The sequence below is a fragment of the Gasterosteus aculeatus genome, chromosome 16, assembly GCF_964276395.1.
Source record: "Gasterosteus aculeatus chromosome 16, fGasAcu3.hap1.1, whole genome shotgun sequence".
Lineage (NCBI taxonomy): Eukaryota > Metazoa > Chordata > Actinopteri > Perciformes > Gasterosteidae > Gasterosteus > Gasterosteus aculeatus.
Genome location: NC_135704.1, coordinates 6,786,688 through 6,804,485, shown reverse-complemented (window position 1 = coordinate 6,804,485; position 17,798 = coordinate 6,786,688). Strand labels below are relative to the sequence as shown.

The following is a 17,798-nucleotide window of genomic DNA, read 5'->3' as shown; positions in this document are numbered from 1 at the left end:
ATGGAACTAAACCAGACTTCTCATGTGCTCGTGTGCAGATAACAAACCGTCGCTGTGTCACAGGAACACTTTACAAGCGGTTCATAAAAGGCCGTGCCCTCAGTAAAGCACAGAGCCGAGACCACACATCCGTTTTTTATCAGCTCTCTTTATTGCCGTCTTTTGATGCCCAATCAGGATAGTTGACTCATGGATAAAGCAACAAACGAGAACAATGTTTAGCAAAGCGGTTTGATACTCAAGTTCATTACAAAAACACGCTGTATCTCACGCACACACATTTATCCGCCACAAACAAACGTAACTCAACAAAAGTATTAAGTTCTCTACTGGGATTGATGTCACAACAGAGTTTTATCTACATTACGTCTGGAAAAAGTAGATTAGTGAAAAGAAAGAACCCCAGAAAAAAAAGAACTAAGAAAACTACAGAAATAGAGGCAATACTTCATAAGCAGCAGCAGGAATACAGATGATACCGATCCGTGTCACATCAACAAACACCCACAGGAAGTGTAATGAAGCACTCAGTGGGGAGATCATTTTCTCCTCCCATGTCCTCCATTGATGCTGCTGTGCAGCATAATCCGTGTGTTTGCAGCAGAAGAGTGAGTTGCTGCTGTACAGCTTGTATAAAAATACAAACACTCCACTCTCACTGCACAGCCAGCTCAACAGTTTTTTCTGTCCTGCTACTATTCTAAGTTGAGACTAGCAGCGTGAATCAGACCTTTTCTGCAGCTGCAGAGGAGCAGCTTGTATTTTCCTGTGAAATGTACCCACAGCAACGAACAGTATGGAGACAAACCATCAAGTGTGCGACGGTCATAAAATAACAGACTTTTCTTCCTCCTCGGCCGTGCAGAGCACCAAAGGGAAGGAGGCTTGGTGGTGTGGGTCTGAAGGTGGGAAGCATCAGAACCTCAGGTCCTTCTCCCCCAGCGAGGAGAAGCACTGATCCACGCTCTGCTCGGACACCTCCTCCAGCGTTGAAGGGCTCCACTTGGGACTCTGGTCCTTGTCAACCAGCACTGGAAACAAATCACCACAAATAAGGAGAATCACACGATGTGACCGAGACGCTGTCACGCTAAACTAGTATTTGTTTTTATCCTTTAGAACATTTAGAATTGATATTAGCATATACTTCATTGGGGTTTAAAAGGTTCTTATTTCCCTGCTTTACCACTACAATTCAAATCCACCCTATTTGTGGTCCGTGCGCTGCAGTGACTTACCGGCTCGTACGCCCTCATAAAAGTCGTGGCCTCTCTGCAAAACAACAGAAACAATCCCATGAGATCAAAATCGAAATTAGATTTGACTCTAGGCCACAGCAGATACAAAAAGCTGGTTCCGATGTTAAAGATAAAACTAACATTTCTACTTAGAAATATCTAATAATAATAATATAATATATACATCAATTCATGAGAAAACACAATGTGCTCCTCAATCCTCAGATTCCTTTTGACGTTCTGATTACTAAAAGAGAGAAACGCATGAGAATGAAGCTTTTTACCATGCAGGCCTGGCTGAGTCGGTACTCCATCACCAGCACGTCCTGCAGGCTCAGAGTTGCACCCGCCTGCAGCTGCTTATGGGTGATTTTCAGGGACGTCGGAGACATTCTGGACAGTGTCTGGAGGAGGAGACAGAGGGAACTATTTGGTAAAATTAAAAAGTAGTGATGCACCGATATCTTTTAGATTAAAAAAAACAATATATATATATATATATATTATTAAATCGAATCATAACAAAAACAACGCAACGTGCAACGTGGCAACAAATGGCTTTAAATGTTTAATGTACAATGTACTGAGTCAGCGGTGCAGTAACTGAGGAAGTGGGATTGTGAAAAACATTTAATGCCTGAGCTGAAGCCCCCCCTGACCTCCATAAATCATATTTCATGTTTCAAATCAAACAATAAACACTTAATAACGGACACCAGCTGACCGGTTTTACAGTATCAGTAATCCTAGAGAGATCAAAAGGGGGGGCGATGAGGAGAGGGGGTCTAATCTGGGGCATGTGCGCTGTTACATAAGGTCATACGACTTCATTCTCAGGTTTGATCTCATTGGAGTATTGTGAGCTGAAAAAGTGACGTAGCGATGAGCATCACGTCCGTGAAGTCAGTTTAAGAAAAGTTGAGGAAGACCTGTGGGAAGAGACCATGAGACTCTGGTCTGCTCAGAGCTCGGAAATCTCTCAGGGGGGGATTCTGGTACACTAACCCCATTAAGTGCTTAAACTGAGGTAACCACTAATTACAGACATACACTGCTAAAGCCAAATAATGCCCCGGCTCCATCCCTGCACCGTCAGTGGGGTTTGTCGGGTGGTAGAGAAACAGGGCTGCAGTTTGTTCAAATAATTAAGATGGCCGAAGGTGTGCAGGAGTCTGAACACATGCCTGTGCAGCAGTGTTGCCACCTGCCTGCAGCTTTAGAGGAGATCATTAAAGAAACAACTCATTATGTCAGTGATTTGAATCAAGCCGCAGGTCGAGAGCGTACCTCAGCTTGTTTGTTGGCGAACTCGGAGCCGTCTGCCTTCAGGTTCTGCACGATGCCCTCCACACTGCTGGAGCTGAACAGCCTGAAGGGAGGGGAAGGTTGCATCAGTTTACTCTCAATTGCTAAAATCAGACGGACGATTTTCCTTGCTGTCAGTGTATGTTGGTCTCGGGGCAGAGAGGGAGTACAGGGAGGCTGGGAACACGTAGAGATGGAGTGAAACACTGCTGGTTTCACATGGCATTTGTTACAAGCTCCAAAATGCAAAATGCCGAACATCGCAGCCACATCATTTGAGTATCTAGCCGTTAGTTTTTGAGGCACTCTCTTTAGATTAAGTGCATTTTTGGGAGGAGGAGGAAATGGAGGCCTACCTGTCAATATCAGACATGTGTTTGTCCAACACAAACGGCTTCTCGGAATCTACACTACTCTGTGGACAGAGAACAACCGTCAACAAGGACGTACATTATGACTCAAGTCTTCATGTCTGAGCCTATTCAGCCGTTTTTGGGGATATTGTGAAGGTCAACGTCAGGCGTTGAGGATTTCGACCTGGTTCTGGAATGAATCCAGCACTCTGGAGATGTCTTCCGCAGAGGGAGACTTCAAGCCCACCAGCTCCTTCTCCAGCTCTGGGATCTATTGAGACAGAAGGCTGGATATTAGAATCAGCCACTGGGAAATTGGTCCTAAATCCCGTTGTGGACGGCGGGCATTTTTGATAACATTTTTTCTTTAGAAGACTACTCTGCATTCCTGAATCTGTTTTTTCGTTCTGTTTGGATTTGTGTGTAGGTGTTAAACAGGCAGCACTTGGGACATTGCAAGTCGACTCTGCATGCTGCAAAATGACTTAATGAGAAAACACAAAAACACACAAGAAATTATTATTTAGTATTTTGGAAACTGCGTTTTGCACAGAAAAAACCCCCTAAATCCACCCACTGCACCTCTGCTGTTGAACTCAAGGTCACAGTCTGAACTCAACTCCACTGCCGGCTGTTCCGACCTCACGCCAACAGCAAGAAAAACAACAAAAACCTGCCTTTGGCCCAGCTGGTGCCATGTTGGCAAACCAGAGTGAAACAGCCAGTGACTCAGCTTCTGGCTTTCCAAAGGAGCTTGAACCTCACCAACAGTGCTGCTGAACTGCAGCTCCACTCTCAAACACACGCACGCACAGTTCAGATAATAATGAGTTAAAAAAAAAAAAGGCATCCTGGTCGTCTGGCCTGTGAAGTGTTTTGTGCAGAACCTTCTTGGACTCTACAAAGTGAGTGGCGACTCCGGCTCTCTGCACGTCTCGTCCCTTAAGGCGGAAGCCCGTCAAGGCGAGGAACAGCCCCAGCTTCCCCTGCAGCCGCGGCAGAAAATAGCCACCGCCCACGTCGGGGAAAAGCCCTGTCAAAACAACAACAGAAAACAAGGTGCGCTCTGAAATAATAGGAACTGATATTTGAGTTTAGAAAAGGACAAACGTTGGCCGTATTTCTTTAAAAATATTGAAACGTAACAGACGAGAATCACCACCTCATGTTTGTCAGTCCAAAATATCATCTTCATCACTCTTTTATCCCATTAAAATGCTTAGTGAACCGGTAAAAAGTAAAACGTATGTTCACCAGTTGTGGCCAAAATGCGAGGTCACAGAGCTCTCGACCTTTGAAAACCGAATGGGTATTTGGGCCAAACTTTAAGACTTGAAAGCGTCCCGAGACTTTGCGTTCATGAGATGGAGACGGAGGGATGAACAATTTAAAAATAATGCAAAGGCTGTCACAGAAGCATAATAGTTATAATATAGATTCATTTGAATTGTATAATTGTATTACTGTCAACCAACCCAAAGTTTATTGCTGTCGAACAAGATTGATTCTGATGATTTCAACTAAGATGTGGATGCTTTCATTAGAATGGCAGTCTGCTTGTATAGTGCTCTCATACATAATTACAAGGTCTGGATTATGGGAGAAGGAAACCAGTTGCTGAAGGTGATATCGTTCAATTTCATGGAGGTTTTGTCAGAAATAGCCTCAAATGAAATACGTTGGATTGTTTTTTGATTGATTTGATTGACTTTTGAATGATTAAATCCTTCCGCTGACTGCTGTTGCTTAATAACCAACTGTAACACGTGTAATCCAGTACAACTGTTAATTTTTCACCCGATGCAGCATTATCCTCCACAAATAACATTTGTACCTCGACTAGAGTATGATTAGGTTCAATCATTAACAAACCAAATGCTGGCACGCTACAAAAAGACAAAACATGAGGCTGGCGAGCAATCATGATTATAAAACATACGCAGCCTTAATCTGTGCCAATTATTGAAATTATCATCATTCGGATTTCGCAGAGATGTTTCCATTTGATTTCAAGGTTTCTGACAGAAAGAGAGATTCCATTGGTCACTTTAGGTTCCCTGACAGCTCTTGTATTGTGGCGAGGAGGTTGGGGGCAGCGGGGGGGATTAGATGTGTTGACCTGATTCACGGCTGAAAATGTAATATCATAAATGTGACAGATTACGGTGTTCGCTCAGAGTGCAAACAGGACCCGGGTTCAATCTGTTAATCTCGCCACGGAAGGGGTTGACGCTTTTTGTGTGAGCGTAGCGAGGCTGCGAGTGTGCTCGCCATGAAGTACCAGTTATTGTTCTAACCTCTGAAAACACACATGCTGAGTAACAATAGTGGTGTGGAAGAGAATAACACAAACAAAATGCTCTTAGAGGGCCGCTCGGGGTTCAGTGTCTCTCGCAAGGACACTTTCAAAAGCATATTTCAAAACTATTCCAGATCTTGAAACTTGTGTAATATTAACAAAGAGCCCGGATGCCACAATGTGGCTGTATTTTTTTTTTTACTTCTAGTCACATGAGAGAGGTACTTGAGGATTGAAAAGGCCTAAAACAAGCATGCTGCCGCTGTGCGATTGCTGTTGCCTAATGGAGATAAAGTCCAAGTTTCTGGCTGCAGAGGGGACGTGCTTATAATAGCGGTGCAGTGGCCTGGAAACAAAGAGCTTTTAGTAAAAACAATACTGCCAGTGTGTGACAACAGCAGCTCCGAGGAGGATTAACGAACATTTCCTGCCTGCAGGCCTAAGTGATTGGAGAGATAAAAAGCGAGAGTCTCTTGCTTTATCAAATCATAGAAATAAAGAGACCAAAGTGCTAGTAGCCAGAAAGTAAAGGACGACACAAGGAGGTATACAAGACACACCCCGAGTCGTATATCAAGCTCCTCATGCAGCCAATTCTCCGCCTATAAAATTGAATTGAGGTCCCATTTCCTCCCACGCTTCATTGTGGCCTCGCCTTATGCAGAACCCTTCCGCACACCACGACCCAGAGGACAGCGTCAGCTGGACATTCATGATGAGTCCAGAATGCTGGGGAATAAGCCCGATGTGTGTGTCTGCGTCCCTGTGCGAGTGCTCGTGTGTGAAACAAGTGTCCTGGGAGGTTTGCGAGTGTTACGTTTCGAGAGGATGAACAGAACTACTAACTTTAAAACTTATGCGCAGAATACTTGATTTATTCAAAACTAAATGTATCTCAAATTTGGGCAGAAAGTCTGTGGAGCCTTTAAAGTGATCATCGAAGATCCTCGAGGACCAAGTGGGTTTCCATCGACTCTACGACGTGACGGAGCGTAGATGGGAAACACCGGCCGTCGGGTCAATTCATACGCTCTTTCTTTGCCACAAAACCAGAGGGATTCATGCTTTGGTGTAGTTCCTGGAAATAATTCATACACAATTAAGGGACTGTGATAAGCCATCTGGATTTAAGTAACAACCAGCTAGTTCATGCCAAAGTCAGCTGTAATTCGTTAGTTGTTAGAGATTTGTTACTAATCCCCTCAGTGTCTCAGGAGACGGCCATCTGTCTGCAGCGGTCAATTAGCCTAAGAGCAAATTAAAGCTTAGCACTCTGCCAGTAAAACAATAAGACACACTCTAAATCATTTCTCAATGTAGCAAGTAAAATTACATTATGCAATAGTTGTGTTTTTTGGTAGTGTCAGGTTACGCAAACGCTTACTTACAAAAAGACTTACATGAGAAAAGAATAACTGCATCATCTTGGCTTTCTGCTTTTGTTTGATTGTTATGTTTCCCATCATTCTAAACGAGTCGGGCAAAAAATAAAACCCTCGCGTGGAGCTCCATCCCCAGTTTGGACCCAGCGACATTCTCATTAGCCACAGCTGCATAAACCCGCGGCGCACAGGTCAGGCTTACCTATGGCGGTCTCTGGCATGGCGAACAGCGTCTTCTCAGTGGCCACCCGAAACCGCCCATGGACTGACAGACCCACACCCTGCAGGAAGGAGAGGACAGGGTCAAAAAAGATATGACGACGAGATGAGGAAAGGGAGGCCGAGGAATGACATGACAGAGAAACCTGGGAGAAGACATCAATAACCGCGAAACCCTGAACTGAGGTTTGAGATGCAGAGAGAGAAAAAAATAGGAAAACCAGGCCCAACCTGCGTTGGTGTGATTTATGTTTGTTTATGCCGGCAGGGACAGAGGTGAAGGCTGATGAGCGGCCACAGGACCACAACAGTTTACAATTATGAGGTTGCCAAGGAAACACTATCCTCTCGCATACATTGATGCACATGTATGCTACTTGCTGGCTGCAACCATGTAGTTCACATTAGTTATGACAACCTCCCCACAGCAAGGATCGCTTATTGAGTAAAGTTTATTTAACAGAAATAATATGAATCTAGTCTAGAATAAACAGAATAAACTAACCCCGACAGCGCAATTTCATTTAGTCGAATCGAAGATTAGCAGTAAAATGAGTGTGTTCTTCAATGAAGTCTGCTGGTTTGAGAAGAGCATAGCAACTGTTCCTCATGCAACAGGATGAATTAAAGGCTTCTTTAAACCCAAACACCATTGCTGATTCTTCATACTGTAACGGACACTTTTGAAGCTCTTAATGTGTATAGTAACATTCAAGCGAAACATTTCGTTCATACTGAATGAGCTAAGATTAAGTGCACTCAAAATATAATATGAATTAACCGGCATCACAGCAGCCAATCCCGCCAGTGTAGAAGTGTTTAATTGAAGAATGAGAGGAAGTAAAGAATGAACAGTCTTCTTGCAATGATCGATGGATCCACCAGCACGGAATATGGCTGCGTTCAATGTCACATTCCCGGTTTTACCATAAAAGCAGTGGAACTTTGTTACGTGCCGGCGTGCCACCACCGAGTACCATATAAGAACATGTCGGCAGATCCTGCTCTCAAAGACGGAAATGTGCAAAAGTGTGCAGACGGCTTGTTTATAGCTTACGCTTCCAAACAGGACAGGCTCTGAAATGTACAACCTGGCTGGGAACAGTTTACACTGGCTAAGAATACGAAGAGTACTGTAGTTGAACTACTTTTCACACCGCAGCTCTTCAAGGAGGAATTCAGATTCTTCTGCCCGATAACATTGTAACGCCTTAGACTTTGCAGAAGAATCCAGGCGTTCAATCAGAAATGAGTAGCGATGCTGTGCATGAGAGCGGAAGCAACAGTTATAAACACTTCGAGAGAAAGTGACGCTTGTTTGAAAAGGACTTTTCGCATCACTGCTCAAGCTCTGGAAGACTGGAACCTCAATGCAAGGATTGAAAATCTGCCTTTTTTGGGGGGTTAATGACTCGGTTCTCTTTAGATGATGTGGACATTAGGAAGAAGAGCTCTGTGCTCCACAGGAAAGATTACAGCCGGGTGGCTCCACACCGCCTGGTCCGTTTCAGGCCTTAATTCTAGGCATTATAAACACGGAGAGCAATTAATGATGTGCGTGTGACGGAATCCCGCTGATGCAGGAGACAGGCAAACAGCAACTAGAGTGTGTGTGCGTGCGTTTTGTCCTGCCTTTTCACTCCCTGGAGCTTTGTGATAACCAACGCAAGAATACTGGTTCGACGTGGGAGTTCTGCCCTGAGCTCAGTGCCGATCTGGGAACAAGCACTCTGGTGCCTGTAGGACTTTTCCATATATAGAACTGGCCCGCTGTGCAACCACTACACACCTATTAACAGCAATCACCCTGCTTCCACATCCGTGCCTTCTCTCTGCTGGCATGCAAGACAGGAGAGGTGTTCTTCAAATCAATGTATCCCCATAGATGAAAAAACAAAAGGGGGAGGGGGACTTGTCAGATTAAACATCGCACTGCACTGTAGATGTTGTAATGCTACGTTTAATCTGAAACTAGCCTCCATCGCTCCACTCCGCTACTCTTTTGTTTTTTTTCCACCAGTGTTGCTCTGACAAATAAATGATCTCTAGTGGAAAGCAGAACGGTAAGCGGGGGCGTCATTGTCATCATGCTGTCTAAACATGATACTAACAAGCCACCAAGAGGATTTGGTCTCGGTTCACAACTTTTAGAATTAATCCCACTGTGAATTTCCCCAGTTTGAAATGTTTACCACAGTGGGAATACCAACAACATTTTGTATCGGCAGTCCGAAGCAGCCCTAATTTACAGGTCGGGCCGAGATGGGGATCACATTTAGAGCACCACAACAGTCTGACATCGAAGCCAACCCTCCTCTTGTGGGTGTCTGGTCTAAATTGAAACCAGTGGGGTAGTTTTGATCGTTGGGGACTTGCAGACTGCTTTGGAGGAGGAAGCACCACGTACACACTCATACCAATCATACCCATGTGCAGAGACAGTCTCACCACTAGGAGCCCAGAAGGTCAGAGGAGCTGGCTTGGATCTGGGTGAGCACACCTGGCCATTAAAGAAGACTATTTTAACCCCTTTAAAAATATCACCACATACGCTTGGAGTATACCAAGCGGCAGTCAAGCCGAAGATGACAGTTGAATGTACAAATGAACACAAACGAAAAAAGTCCCACATCGCAATGCTGTTCTTCACCTTATCTCAGCTAACAACAGCCCCCCGAAGAATACAAAGACACAGTAACCTATTAAAGTTATTGATTTGCATCCCCTACTGCTATAAAAACACCCGATTGTAAATTGCTCTCTGACAGTTTGGTTCAGTGTTGTGCCAAAGCTTGCTAGTTACGTCTCCATATATCTCTGTGCCAAAGACACACACACACACACACACACACACACACACGCTGAGTAATGACGCCAGTGAGCAACCTCAGTGGCACCACAGGAGTAAACTTACTGTCAAGGTCATGTGATAGAAATAAAAACATAAAAACAGACGGAACTAAAAAGGACGGGGGGGGGGTTTGACCAGGAGATTGAAACAATATCAATAGATCACAGACCTATGCGATAAAGGTAATTTAGGATATATGAACATTTGTTCTATCTTTGTCTGAATAACGTCTGATTGGGCTTTATGTTGAGCAAAGGTACCAATTTAAACTTCAACCAGATCGGACGCATTAGGGGGTGAAAAAAGTGGCAGTAACAATGCTCTGCCCTTCGTGTCTCATCCAATCAGAGGCCACCGTGCCACCGGCAGCATGAGACAGTGGCAGATAGTTCTCTGCTGACACCTAGAGGCATATTTGAAAAGCACGCTTCACACAGAGGAAACAATGTACACAAAAAGGAACCAAAGTTCAAATAATACTCACCCCTCCCATCGTTATTCCTTCAATAAGAGCGATGTAGGGTTTCTTGCATGATCCTAAAAATATCAAATAAAGTGTTTTTTTGTGGTTTCGTAAATGTATAGAGGGAGACTTTATGTGAATAATGAGCCATAGATAACAGGTGTGTGATAATACAGATGTAATATAACGTGTAAAGCCTACCAATCGCATTGTTGAGAATGTATTCCTCACGGAAAAAGTCCACTGCCAGAGGGCCTCCAACTTTTCCTGCTTCTGTGACCGCTGAGAAAGAACAGATCACATCATAAATGACACAACATGTCGGCTTACTTTACTGTCCCACTGTTGCATATAAAAAGATTGAATAGATCCATATGACAGTTGCCCGTTGGATCTCTCAAGAACGCAATCATGGATATAATGATGCCAGCAAGTTCTGACATGTTACACTGTATCCAACCCTTCATGTCATGGCTGACCTACTATGACTTTCAAACATCCAGTAATGTTGGATACTGGATGCCTGGTGAGAGAATTTTAGAAATGCTTTCAAAATAACAATAGGTTCTTTTCTCTTTTATAGGAACTGATGACTGAATGAATGAATTACATGAGAGGCCCACAGTGGGGCTACACAGACCCCAGTGATTGATCCTAAAAGGGTGCTGCTCACCTCTGATGTCTCCACCAGCACAAAAGGCTTTTCCACCTGCTCCTCTGATGATCACAATGTCAGTCTCATTGTCGTTTTCCCATTTCTACAATAAAAAAAAGAGTAACATTTGTAGGAAATTATCATCAAAACCAGGCTGAAACAGGTTTCTGCTCCATTTTGGTGAAGGTTTAGTTCAAAGGCTCCAACAAACACAACACCAAAACATACGATTGAGACGCCATCACAACAAGTTGGATACTGAACGCGTTTTGAGACGTATTATATTTAAAAAATATGAAATGTTTGTGTCCTCCAATTTATAGTAAAATAGGTCAATTTGAATTTGATAGGAGAGGGCGACTATCATTACAAAGATTTATACGACACTTTGTCTTCTGCTATCAAAATATATCCAGACTTATATTTGGAGAAAATAAAAATACATTCATTCACTAATAGTGCGTAAAAGGTTTTGTACAAAATACAAGTATCCATTTAAAAGCGGTATACAATCTGTAGCACGCTGCTATGAGAAATGATACTTAAGAGAGTCGAGGCCTCAACATTCGGAAAAAAAAGTCCACTGCCAGAGGGCCTCCAACAACGTTGAGGTAAGCTTAACCAAGCGGTCCACATACCTGCAGCTGAGGGGCGATCTGTCGGATCATGGTCAGGTTGAGGGCATTCAGGACTTTGGGTCTGTTAATAGTGATCACACCTGCGTTGCCAACTTTCTCCAGAAGAACGCCTGGATCCACCTGACTCGACATCTGATCCAAAATAGAGAACAGGAATAATTCTGTTAAAAACTTTCAAACGACACATCGAAATACGCAGTACAATTAAGGAATATTATTGTATCAATACAATCGTGAGGCCACATTGTGTAAACAGTGGGATCGTGAGGGGGTATCTCTCACCATGTGGCCCTGGATTCGCTGCAGTCTGTGGAAGGACCTCAGCCTGGAAGAAACAGTGTTGGAAATATTCCAAATATTTACAGACTGGACACACAACATCTGGAAACATCAATTTTACAGTAATGTTAGCAGTCATGCTATTGACTTAATTGCCTCAACCTTTTCCCGACATGTTTGACATGATATAACACGCTAACGTCTGCAGACTCGCCGTGTCAAGGAGATACCAAACCATAAAGTAGAAGTTTGAGAGAAACATTTCCACGGGCAACATACCTGTAAGCGGATGTCAATATGGTTAAGGACATTATTATATTTGACTGGTGTCCTGTGGCGAGCGGCTGCACTTTCAAGTACAGGTACTTTCCGCGTTTACTTCCGGGTAGAGACTCTGAGCCGCTGCTGATTGGTCGGCTGGATGACGTCACGGTGGGCGTGCGCAGCGCCGGCTGGCTGGCTGCGTGTTGCCCCAGTGCCACCTAGTGTGCAGGCAAGGTAATCTCACTCTTGTGTTGAGTATTTTGTATTGTTTATGGCCAATCCTGGAATTGATTGCGATCACATTGGTAAAACTCTGTGCTAACAGCACGCTTTTTCTAAATTTAGTAATTTAACCCTGGAAAGTTATCCTATTTCAAACCATATTACTTATTACTTTACAATTTACTGGGAAATATCATACTTTTTACTTTAGTTACCCAACCGTATAAAGAGGAGTTGTATTTATATAGTTGTAAGTATGTAGTACCAGCTACGAAATGAGAAAGACTGCAAACATAGAAATGCATCATTGATTTTAATCCAATAATAAATATAAGCTCTGACTTATAGCTTCTATGAGTACTCAATGCACCCAGTGCATATGTGTGTTCTCTTTTCTTTTTTAAATCTCTGTCCTGATTGGGACACAAAGCACTTTGTAACCTGTGTTAGAAATCCTGACACAAAAAATACAATTTCCATTACTTAGTTTGGATAGTTTGATTATCTTGTGCTTTTAATACTACACAAAATTATACTGTACTAATTATGAACGCAGGCAATGCAGAGTATTTTAATTGTTGCATTGCTACTCTAACTTAAGGATCTGTATCTTCACTCACTAACTACAAATACTGTTCAATTAAAGTTTTAATTATAAACTTGTACATGGGTGGGTAAGTGTTTGCCTGCCCAGGCTATCAAAATGAGATTAGGGTGTGACCCAATGCTGTGACGGAGGTGTGGCTGAGCAAATAGAGAGCACACTGTGGTGACTTCAGCCAGGGTTGCAAATAGAAGGATAAAGAAAACTGGAGACAAGTAAAATGGAAATACAGTTTATCGTCGTCAGAGAGTACTTTTATTTAATTTTCTAAAGAACACAATCATAGATATAATAATGTCAGCAAGATATCTCTTAAATTGAAATTCTGACATGTTAATAATAATCATGCTATGGGTGACCTGGTATGACTTTCAAACATGATGCAACATCCAGTAACTTTGGATAGTGGATGCTCGTTAAAGTCATAGACTTTGATTAAATTGATACAAGAATAATGTTTTAATGATTGTAGGTGAAAAAACATTTAGGCAGTGACATGTTGATCTCTTTGTTCTCTTGTCTTGTTCCTCCTCCTATGCAGCCGTCGGCCTCTAGTCAGAGTCGCTGCTGCAGGAGCTGCTGGACGCCTACAGCAAAATGACACAACACACACACGAGTGAATTACTTTAATCATCAACACATACAACGTAAAGCTTGAATTATTGCTTTTTTATTGACATTTGAAAAATAATTTCTTTGATCTCCTGTGATCAGCTCGCATTAATGTGTAACGCAACACTTTTGTTATGTTCTATGTTTCACTGTTTAATTTTTAAAAATATTTAGCAAACATAAACAATACATCATGTTTAAAAAAATTAGTCTTACCCCACGACAGTCCTTTCCTTTCTTGTGACACTGGCCGTGCTTGTGACCGTCCTTGTGCTTGTGCTTGTGTCCGTGGCCCTGTCCATGACCCTGTCCATGTCCATGTCCATGTCCTTGGCACTGTCCGTGACCCTGTCCATGTCCATGTCCATGTCCTTGGCACTGTCCGTGACCCTGTCCATGTCCATGTCCATGTCCGTGGCCCTGTCCATGTTCTTGGCTGGGACCGTAACCAGGTCCATGTCCTTGGTTGGGTCCGTAACCAGGTCCATGACCTTGGTTGGGACCGTAACCAGGTCCATGACCTTGGTTGGGACCGTAACCAGGTCCATGTCCTTGGTTGGGACCGTAACCAGGTCCATGTCCTTGGTTGGGACCGTAACCAGGTCCAGGTCCGTGTTGGCCTCCGTACGGGCCGTGAGGCCGAGGGGGGTAGTTCATCGGTGCGGTACCTGGAGGATGTTGAGGGTATCCCCCAGGCATCTGCTGAGGGTTGTTGGGGTAACCAGGAGGGTACTGGTTTCCTAAACACAAGGATATGACATACGGTTCAAAGTCAGCAAAGGTGATTCTCAAGTCGGTAAAGCATATTCAGCCATTTAAAAATTGTTTGTGTTATTTACCTTGGTTGTATCCGTACATTTTTAAACCTTGGATGAAACTTCAGATCCTGCAAGAAAAAGAGGAAGCACAGTTTGTGTTTTTAACACACACTCCAGAACCTGAGAGCTGCAAATCCTCAGCAGTTTAAGAGGTGAACTTACTGTGTGCTGGAGAGCCGTGTTCTGATGCTCCTTTTTATGTGCAGTGCACTTCGTACCACCAGGGGCGGGGCCTGAACTCCCATTAGAACATTTTTGCTTGGTTACCTAAATGGGTGTGTGTGTGTGTGTGTGTGTGTGTGTGTGTGTGTGTGTGTGTCTTCAACATACATCTAAACTGTATACATCAAAAAGTCGGTACACACACCCAGGAAAAACAATCGCGATGTTGTTGTAGTCGTCCATATGACAACAATGTTTACCGTAGTCCCTTCAACTGAGAGGACTGATTGGCAAAGCGAGGGTCATTGAGGACCGTGTGTTGACTCGTGACCTGGGACAAAGTCATCAAGTAGAGAAGGAGCTTGACATTTGATGCAGGAATTAAAATGAACAGGCTCTTAGGTGGAATGGGTTTCCACAGTTGATAGTGAGACCTTTGACCAGGTACATACACGGTATACACAGTATGATGAATATCAGACATATATGTAAACACAGAACTCCTCTGACCGGGGCTGGACCGGAGGAGCGGTTTGTTGAAAGGTTTGGGTCGGTAGAAGGCAGTGCAGCAGTCGCTCGCCCAACGAGAACTCGTAACATTTCATAAGGGCAGTTTACTCGGCTCACCTTCCCATTTCTAAAGTACTTAGAAAGGATTCTCTGGTTTATTGTTTTGCTTCAGATGGTGCTATTAAAAGAACAAGAACAGCGTAAATGAGGGATCCATGGAGGTTAAGGAGGAGAGGTGTGAATGTTCTGTGGAGCGGCAGGGTGTGTTGTTTATCGTTGGGGAAAAGCCCTGCTGGACAAAGCTCTTGTTCATTCAACGCTCCCTGGGTAAATACAGATAATATGAATACACACTGAGTGGTAACACACAAACAGGGTAACGTTAAACTACAAGGTCAAATGAAATAAAAAAGACAGAGGCGCTTTAGTTATTGGGTTACTTGTTGTTGAGATAAACAGAAAGCAGTTTCATGCTGTTTATTACAAGGGAGTAATGTGATCACTGTCTAGTAGACAATTTGTCGCACACTGACTACTGTGAGGAGAATTCAACTGTATTGGTTCAACGCTTCATAATATGTGACAGCTGAACCTTTAACAGGTTCAACAATAAACAGCAACCTGTGTAGTGTTTAAATAACTCAACATTTGTTTTAGAGTGTTTTACAGTTTATTACTGAATATTGTGAGGATCGACAGGATGACATTTTCCAAGTTTACAGCCTGTAATTGTCTTTCTTCAGCGTCATCTAATCCGAGTCGCTGCTGCAGGAGCTGCTGGAGGACTGCAACAGGGACAAAAACGTTCATTTAATTTAGCAACAACGTATCAATCAGTTCACATAAGTTGTGGAAAATGGAAAAATGAGTTACAATCAGCAATGATGAGTCCAGTGGTCTGTTTTTGGGGGGAGGAATATATTTGTAGGATTCCATTAATAACATGATTCATAGTTGAATTTCTTTATAATTTATATCTCAGTGACTTTTTGGTTGCTTTTTTTGTTTTAAAAGATTTTAAAGATTTAAAGTTTGGGCCACACTCAACCTCAAAGCTGAAGCAGAAGTGTAGCCAATAGTTGGTTTGTAGAGCTAAAGAGAACTGTACCAGTACCAGTCATTTGATCCGTTTTTATAATACAAATATTTGTAATCCTGTCACCTCACTAGGTTCAATCAGGTGGTGTGTAAACTTCAGCAAACAAGCACCATAGAGGCGGCATTAAAAAAATGGCAGGTTTTGGACCAGTTGCTTTGACACACAGAAGACAAATTTATATATTTATATTACATCCAATTTAGACTGAAAGGCCAAATAAGATATTTCACATCTAAGATCAAGATTTTAAATTTGTTTAAAAAGTGTAATTAGCTCCTTTGTTACCAGAGGACTGTGATAAATGTATAATTGGGACCCTATGATTTGTATTTTTAAATAATCAATATATAAACAGGATCTTACCCCGTGACCATGGCTGGGCCCATACCCTCAACAAGGGGGATAGTACACAGGTGGCCAACATGACTGAGGGGGGCAGATTTGGGGTGGGGCAGTCCATGGTGGACATTGAGGATTTTGTCCCCATGGTGTTGGCTGAGGACCATAGCCAGGAGGGCACTGCATTCCTAGTTCAACAGAAGGGATGGGGCTCATCATCTTTAAATTCAGTTTGTATACACTTAATGCTCAATTCATTAAAGAATACAATAAAGACATTTTATTTATTACAAAGAACAAGGATTTGGTTTTAGTAAAAGGGGAAAAAACACTAAGAGATTGATTTACCTCTGTTATTCCCGTACATCTCAAAAATCCAAATGCAAACCCTGAAACTGAAAGAAGACATTTCATGACCCCAAAATCCCCAATTAAAATAACGTTTAATGAAAATTCAGATATAGAAAAAAAGCAGTTAGCCAGTCTATTTATAGGGTTTCAGCAGTAAGTAAAATTAAGCATCATCTGAATCTGAATAATCACCTGAAATCTCATTTGAATTTTGTCCTTTCATCATATGACAGAGTTTACTTTTGAAAATCATGGTCTTTTTGTGTGTCTTATAGGGAACAGAAGAGACTGAAAAGCAGAATAGGCAGCAAGAATGTCTCGGACTAGTGCAGCAACATTCCAGTTTAGTAGTAAAAGATGAAGTAAAATGTTTTTAGAACAACAGAAGCAGAAGCCGTCTGTAGGATTTGTTTTGAATATCCTCAATGTCTTTCTTTCTTAGCTGGCGGCTAGAAATGGTGTATTGCTCGCAATAAATGTAATACGGGAACCTCTGTTTGGTTGGACCAAACCATTGTATTTATCTGTTGAAGACCCTGCAGCATGTGGCTAACGTGATGGGCACTGGAGAAATGTGCCCATATAAAATAAGTGGGTCAGAGCCGTGCGTAGCGCTTCCCTGGTAAGCTGGTAACTGGTAATAAGTGTCACATTGTGCAGTTTTCATGTAATATCATGAAGCCATAACATGAAATAGATGTGTCTTTATAGGTTTAATAAAGATGCGATCCCAAAAATACATTTAACAAACAAAATATATGTGAGCCAGATTATCGACACACACCACACTTTGTCATTCCTAGATAGGTAATAGTGACCTTACCGTGTGCTGGAGTTCAGGTCCACGACTGCAGCTGTCAGCTGGCTCTGCCTTTATATGAAGTCAAGGCTCAACTATGAACAGTGCCAATGGCCGTCATGAGGGGCGGAGCCTAAACTCCCACCACCAATTACTAATTCTGTGGTGTTGAAACATTTTGAGATTGAGTTCTTGGGCACCCGGCCTTTCCCCTTCTATTGTTTCAGGGTTTTACAAACTCCATCAGACTCATTTGAAGGGGTCAAAGGATGGAAGCTATTCTAGTCTGTACAGACTATGGAGCATTTTTAGGACACGGTTGACCCAAATCCAGT

General features: G+C 42.8%; 3 protein-coding genes across 4 annotated transcripts in view; all 3 read right to left on the bottom strand.

Moving 5' to 3' along the window:
* Nucleotides 1–226: 226 nt before the first annotated feature.
* On the bottom strand, nucleotides 227–16,708 carry hibch (3-hydroxyisobutyryl-CoA hydrolase). Of its 2 annotated transcripts, none has more exons than XM_078090141.1 (14): nucleotides 16,662–16,708; nucleotides 11,686–11,728; nucleotides 11,404–11,535; nucleotides 10,784–10,868; nucleotides 10,312–10,392; nucleotides 10,132–10,184; nucleotides 6,780–6,858; nucleotides 3,784–3,929; nucleotides 3,081–3,167; nucleotides 2,900–2,958; nucleotides 2,526–2,607; nucleotides 1,523–1,642; nucleotides 1,239–1,272; nucleotides 227–1,031 (listed from the first exon to the last, which is right to left on the bottom strand). In XM_078090141.1, the coding sequence occupies exons 2-14, from the start codon at nucleotides 11,686–11,688 to the stop codon at nucleotides 916–918; spliced, it is 1,077 nt and encodes a 358-aa protein (XP_077946267.1). In that variant the 5' UTR covers nucleotides 11,689–11,728; nucleotides 16,662–16,708; the 3' UTR covers nucleotides 227–915. The 2 variants fall into 2 exon arrangements, with proteins under 2 accessions (XP_077946267.1, XP_040057849.1); XM_040201915.2 differs by lacking the exon at nucleotides 16,662–16,708 and adding an exon at nucleotides 11,962–12,087.
* Nucleotides 13,005–14,488, bottom strand: LOC120834118 (uncharacterized). The gene is made up of 4 exons (XM_040201930.2): nucleotides 14,366–14,488; nucleotides 14,225–14,271; nucleotides 13,602–14,125; nucleotides 13,005–13,359 (listed from the first exon to the last, which is right to left on the bottom strand). Exons 2-4 carry the CDS (start codon nucleotides 14,241–14,243, stop codon nucleotides 13,324–13,326), a joined length of 579 nt encoding a protein of 192 aa, XP_040057864.2. The 5' UTR covers nucleotides 14,244–14,271; nucleotides 14,366–14,488; the 3' UTR covers nucleotides 13,005–13,323.
* LOC144388727 (uncharacterized) overlaps nucleotides 15,523–17,798 on the bottom strand; it is a 45,905-nt gene continuing 43,629 nt past the window's right edge. The window contains exon 4 of the mRNA XM_078090143.1: nucleotides 15,523–15,660. Coding sequence (XP_077946269.1) covers nucleotides 15,621–15,660 — 40 coding nt within the window. The 3' untranslated portion in view covers nucleotides 15,523–15,620. The remainder of the gene's footprint in view (nucleotides 15,661–17,798) is intronic.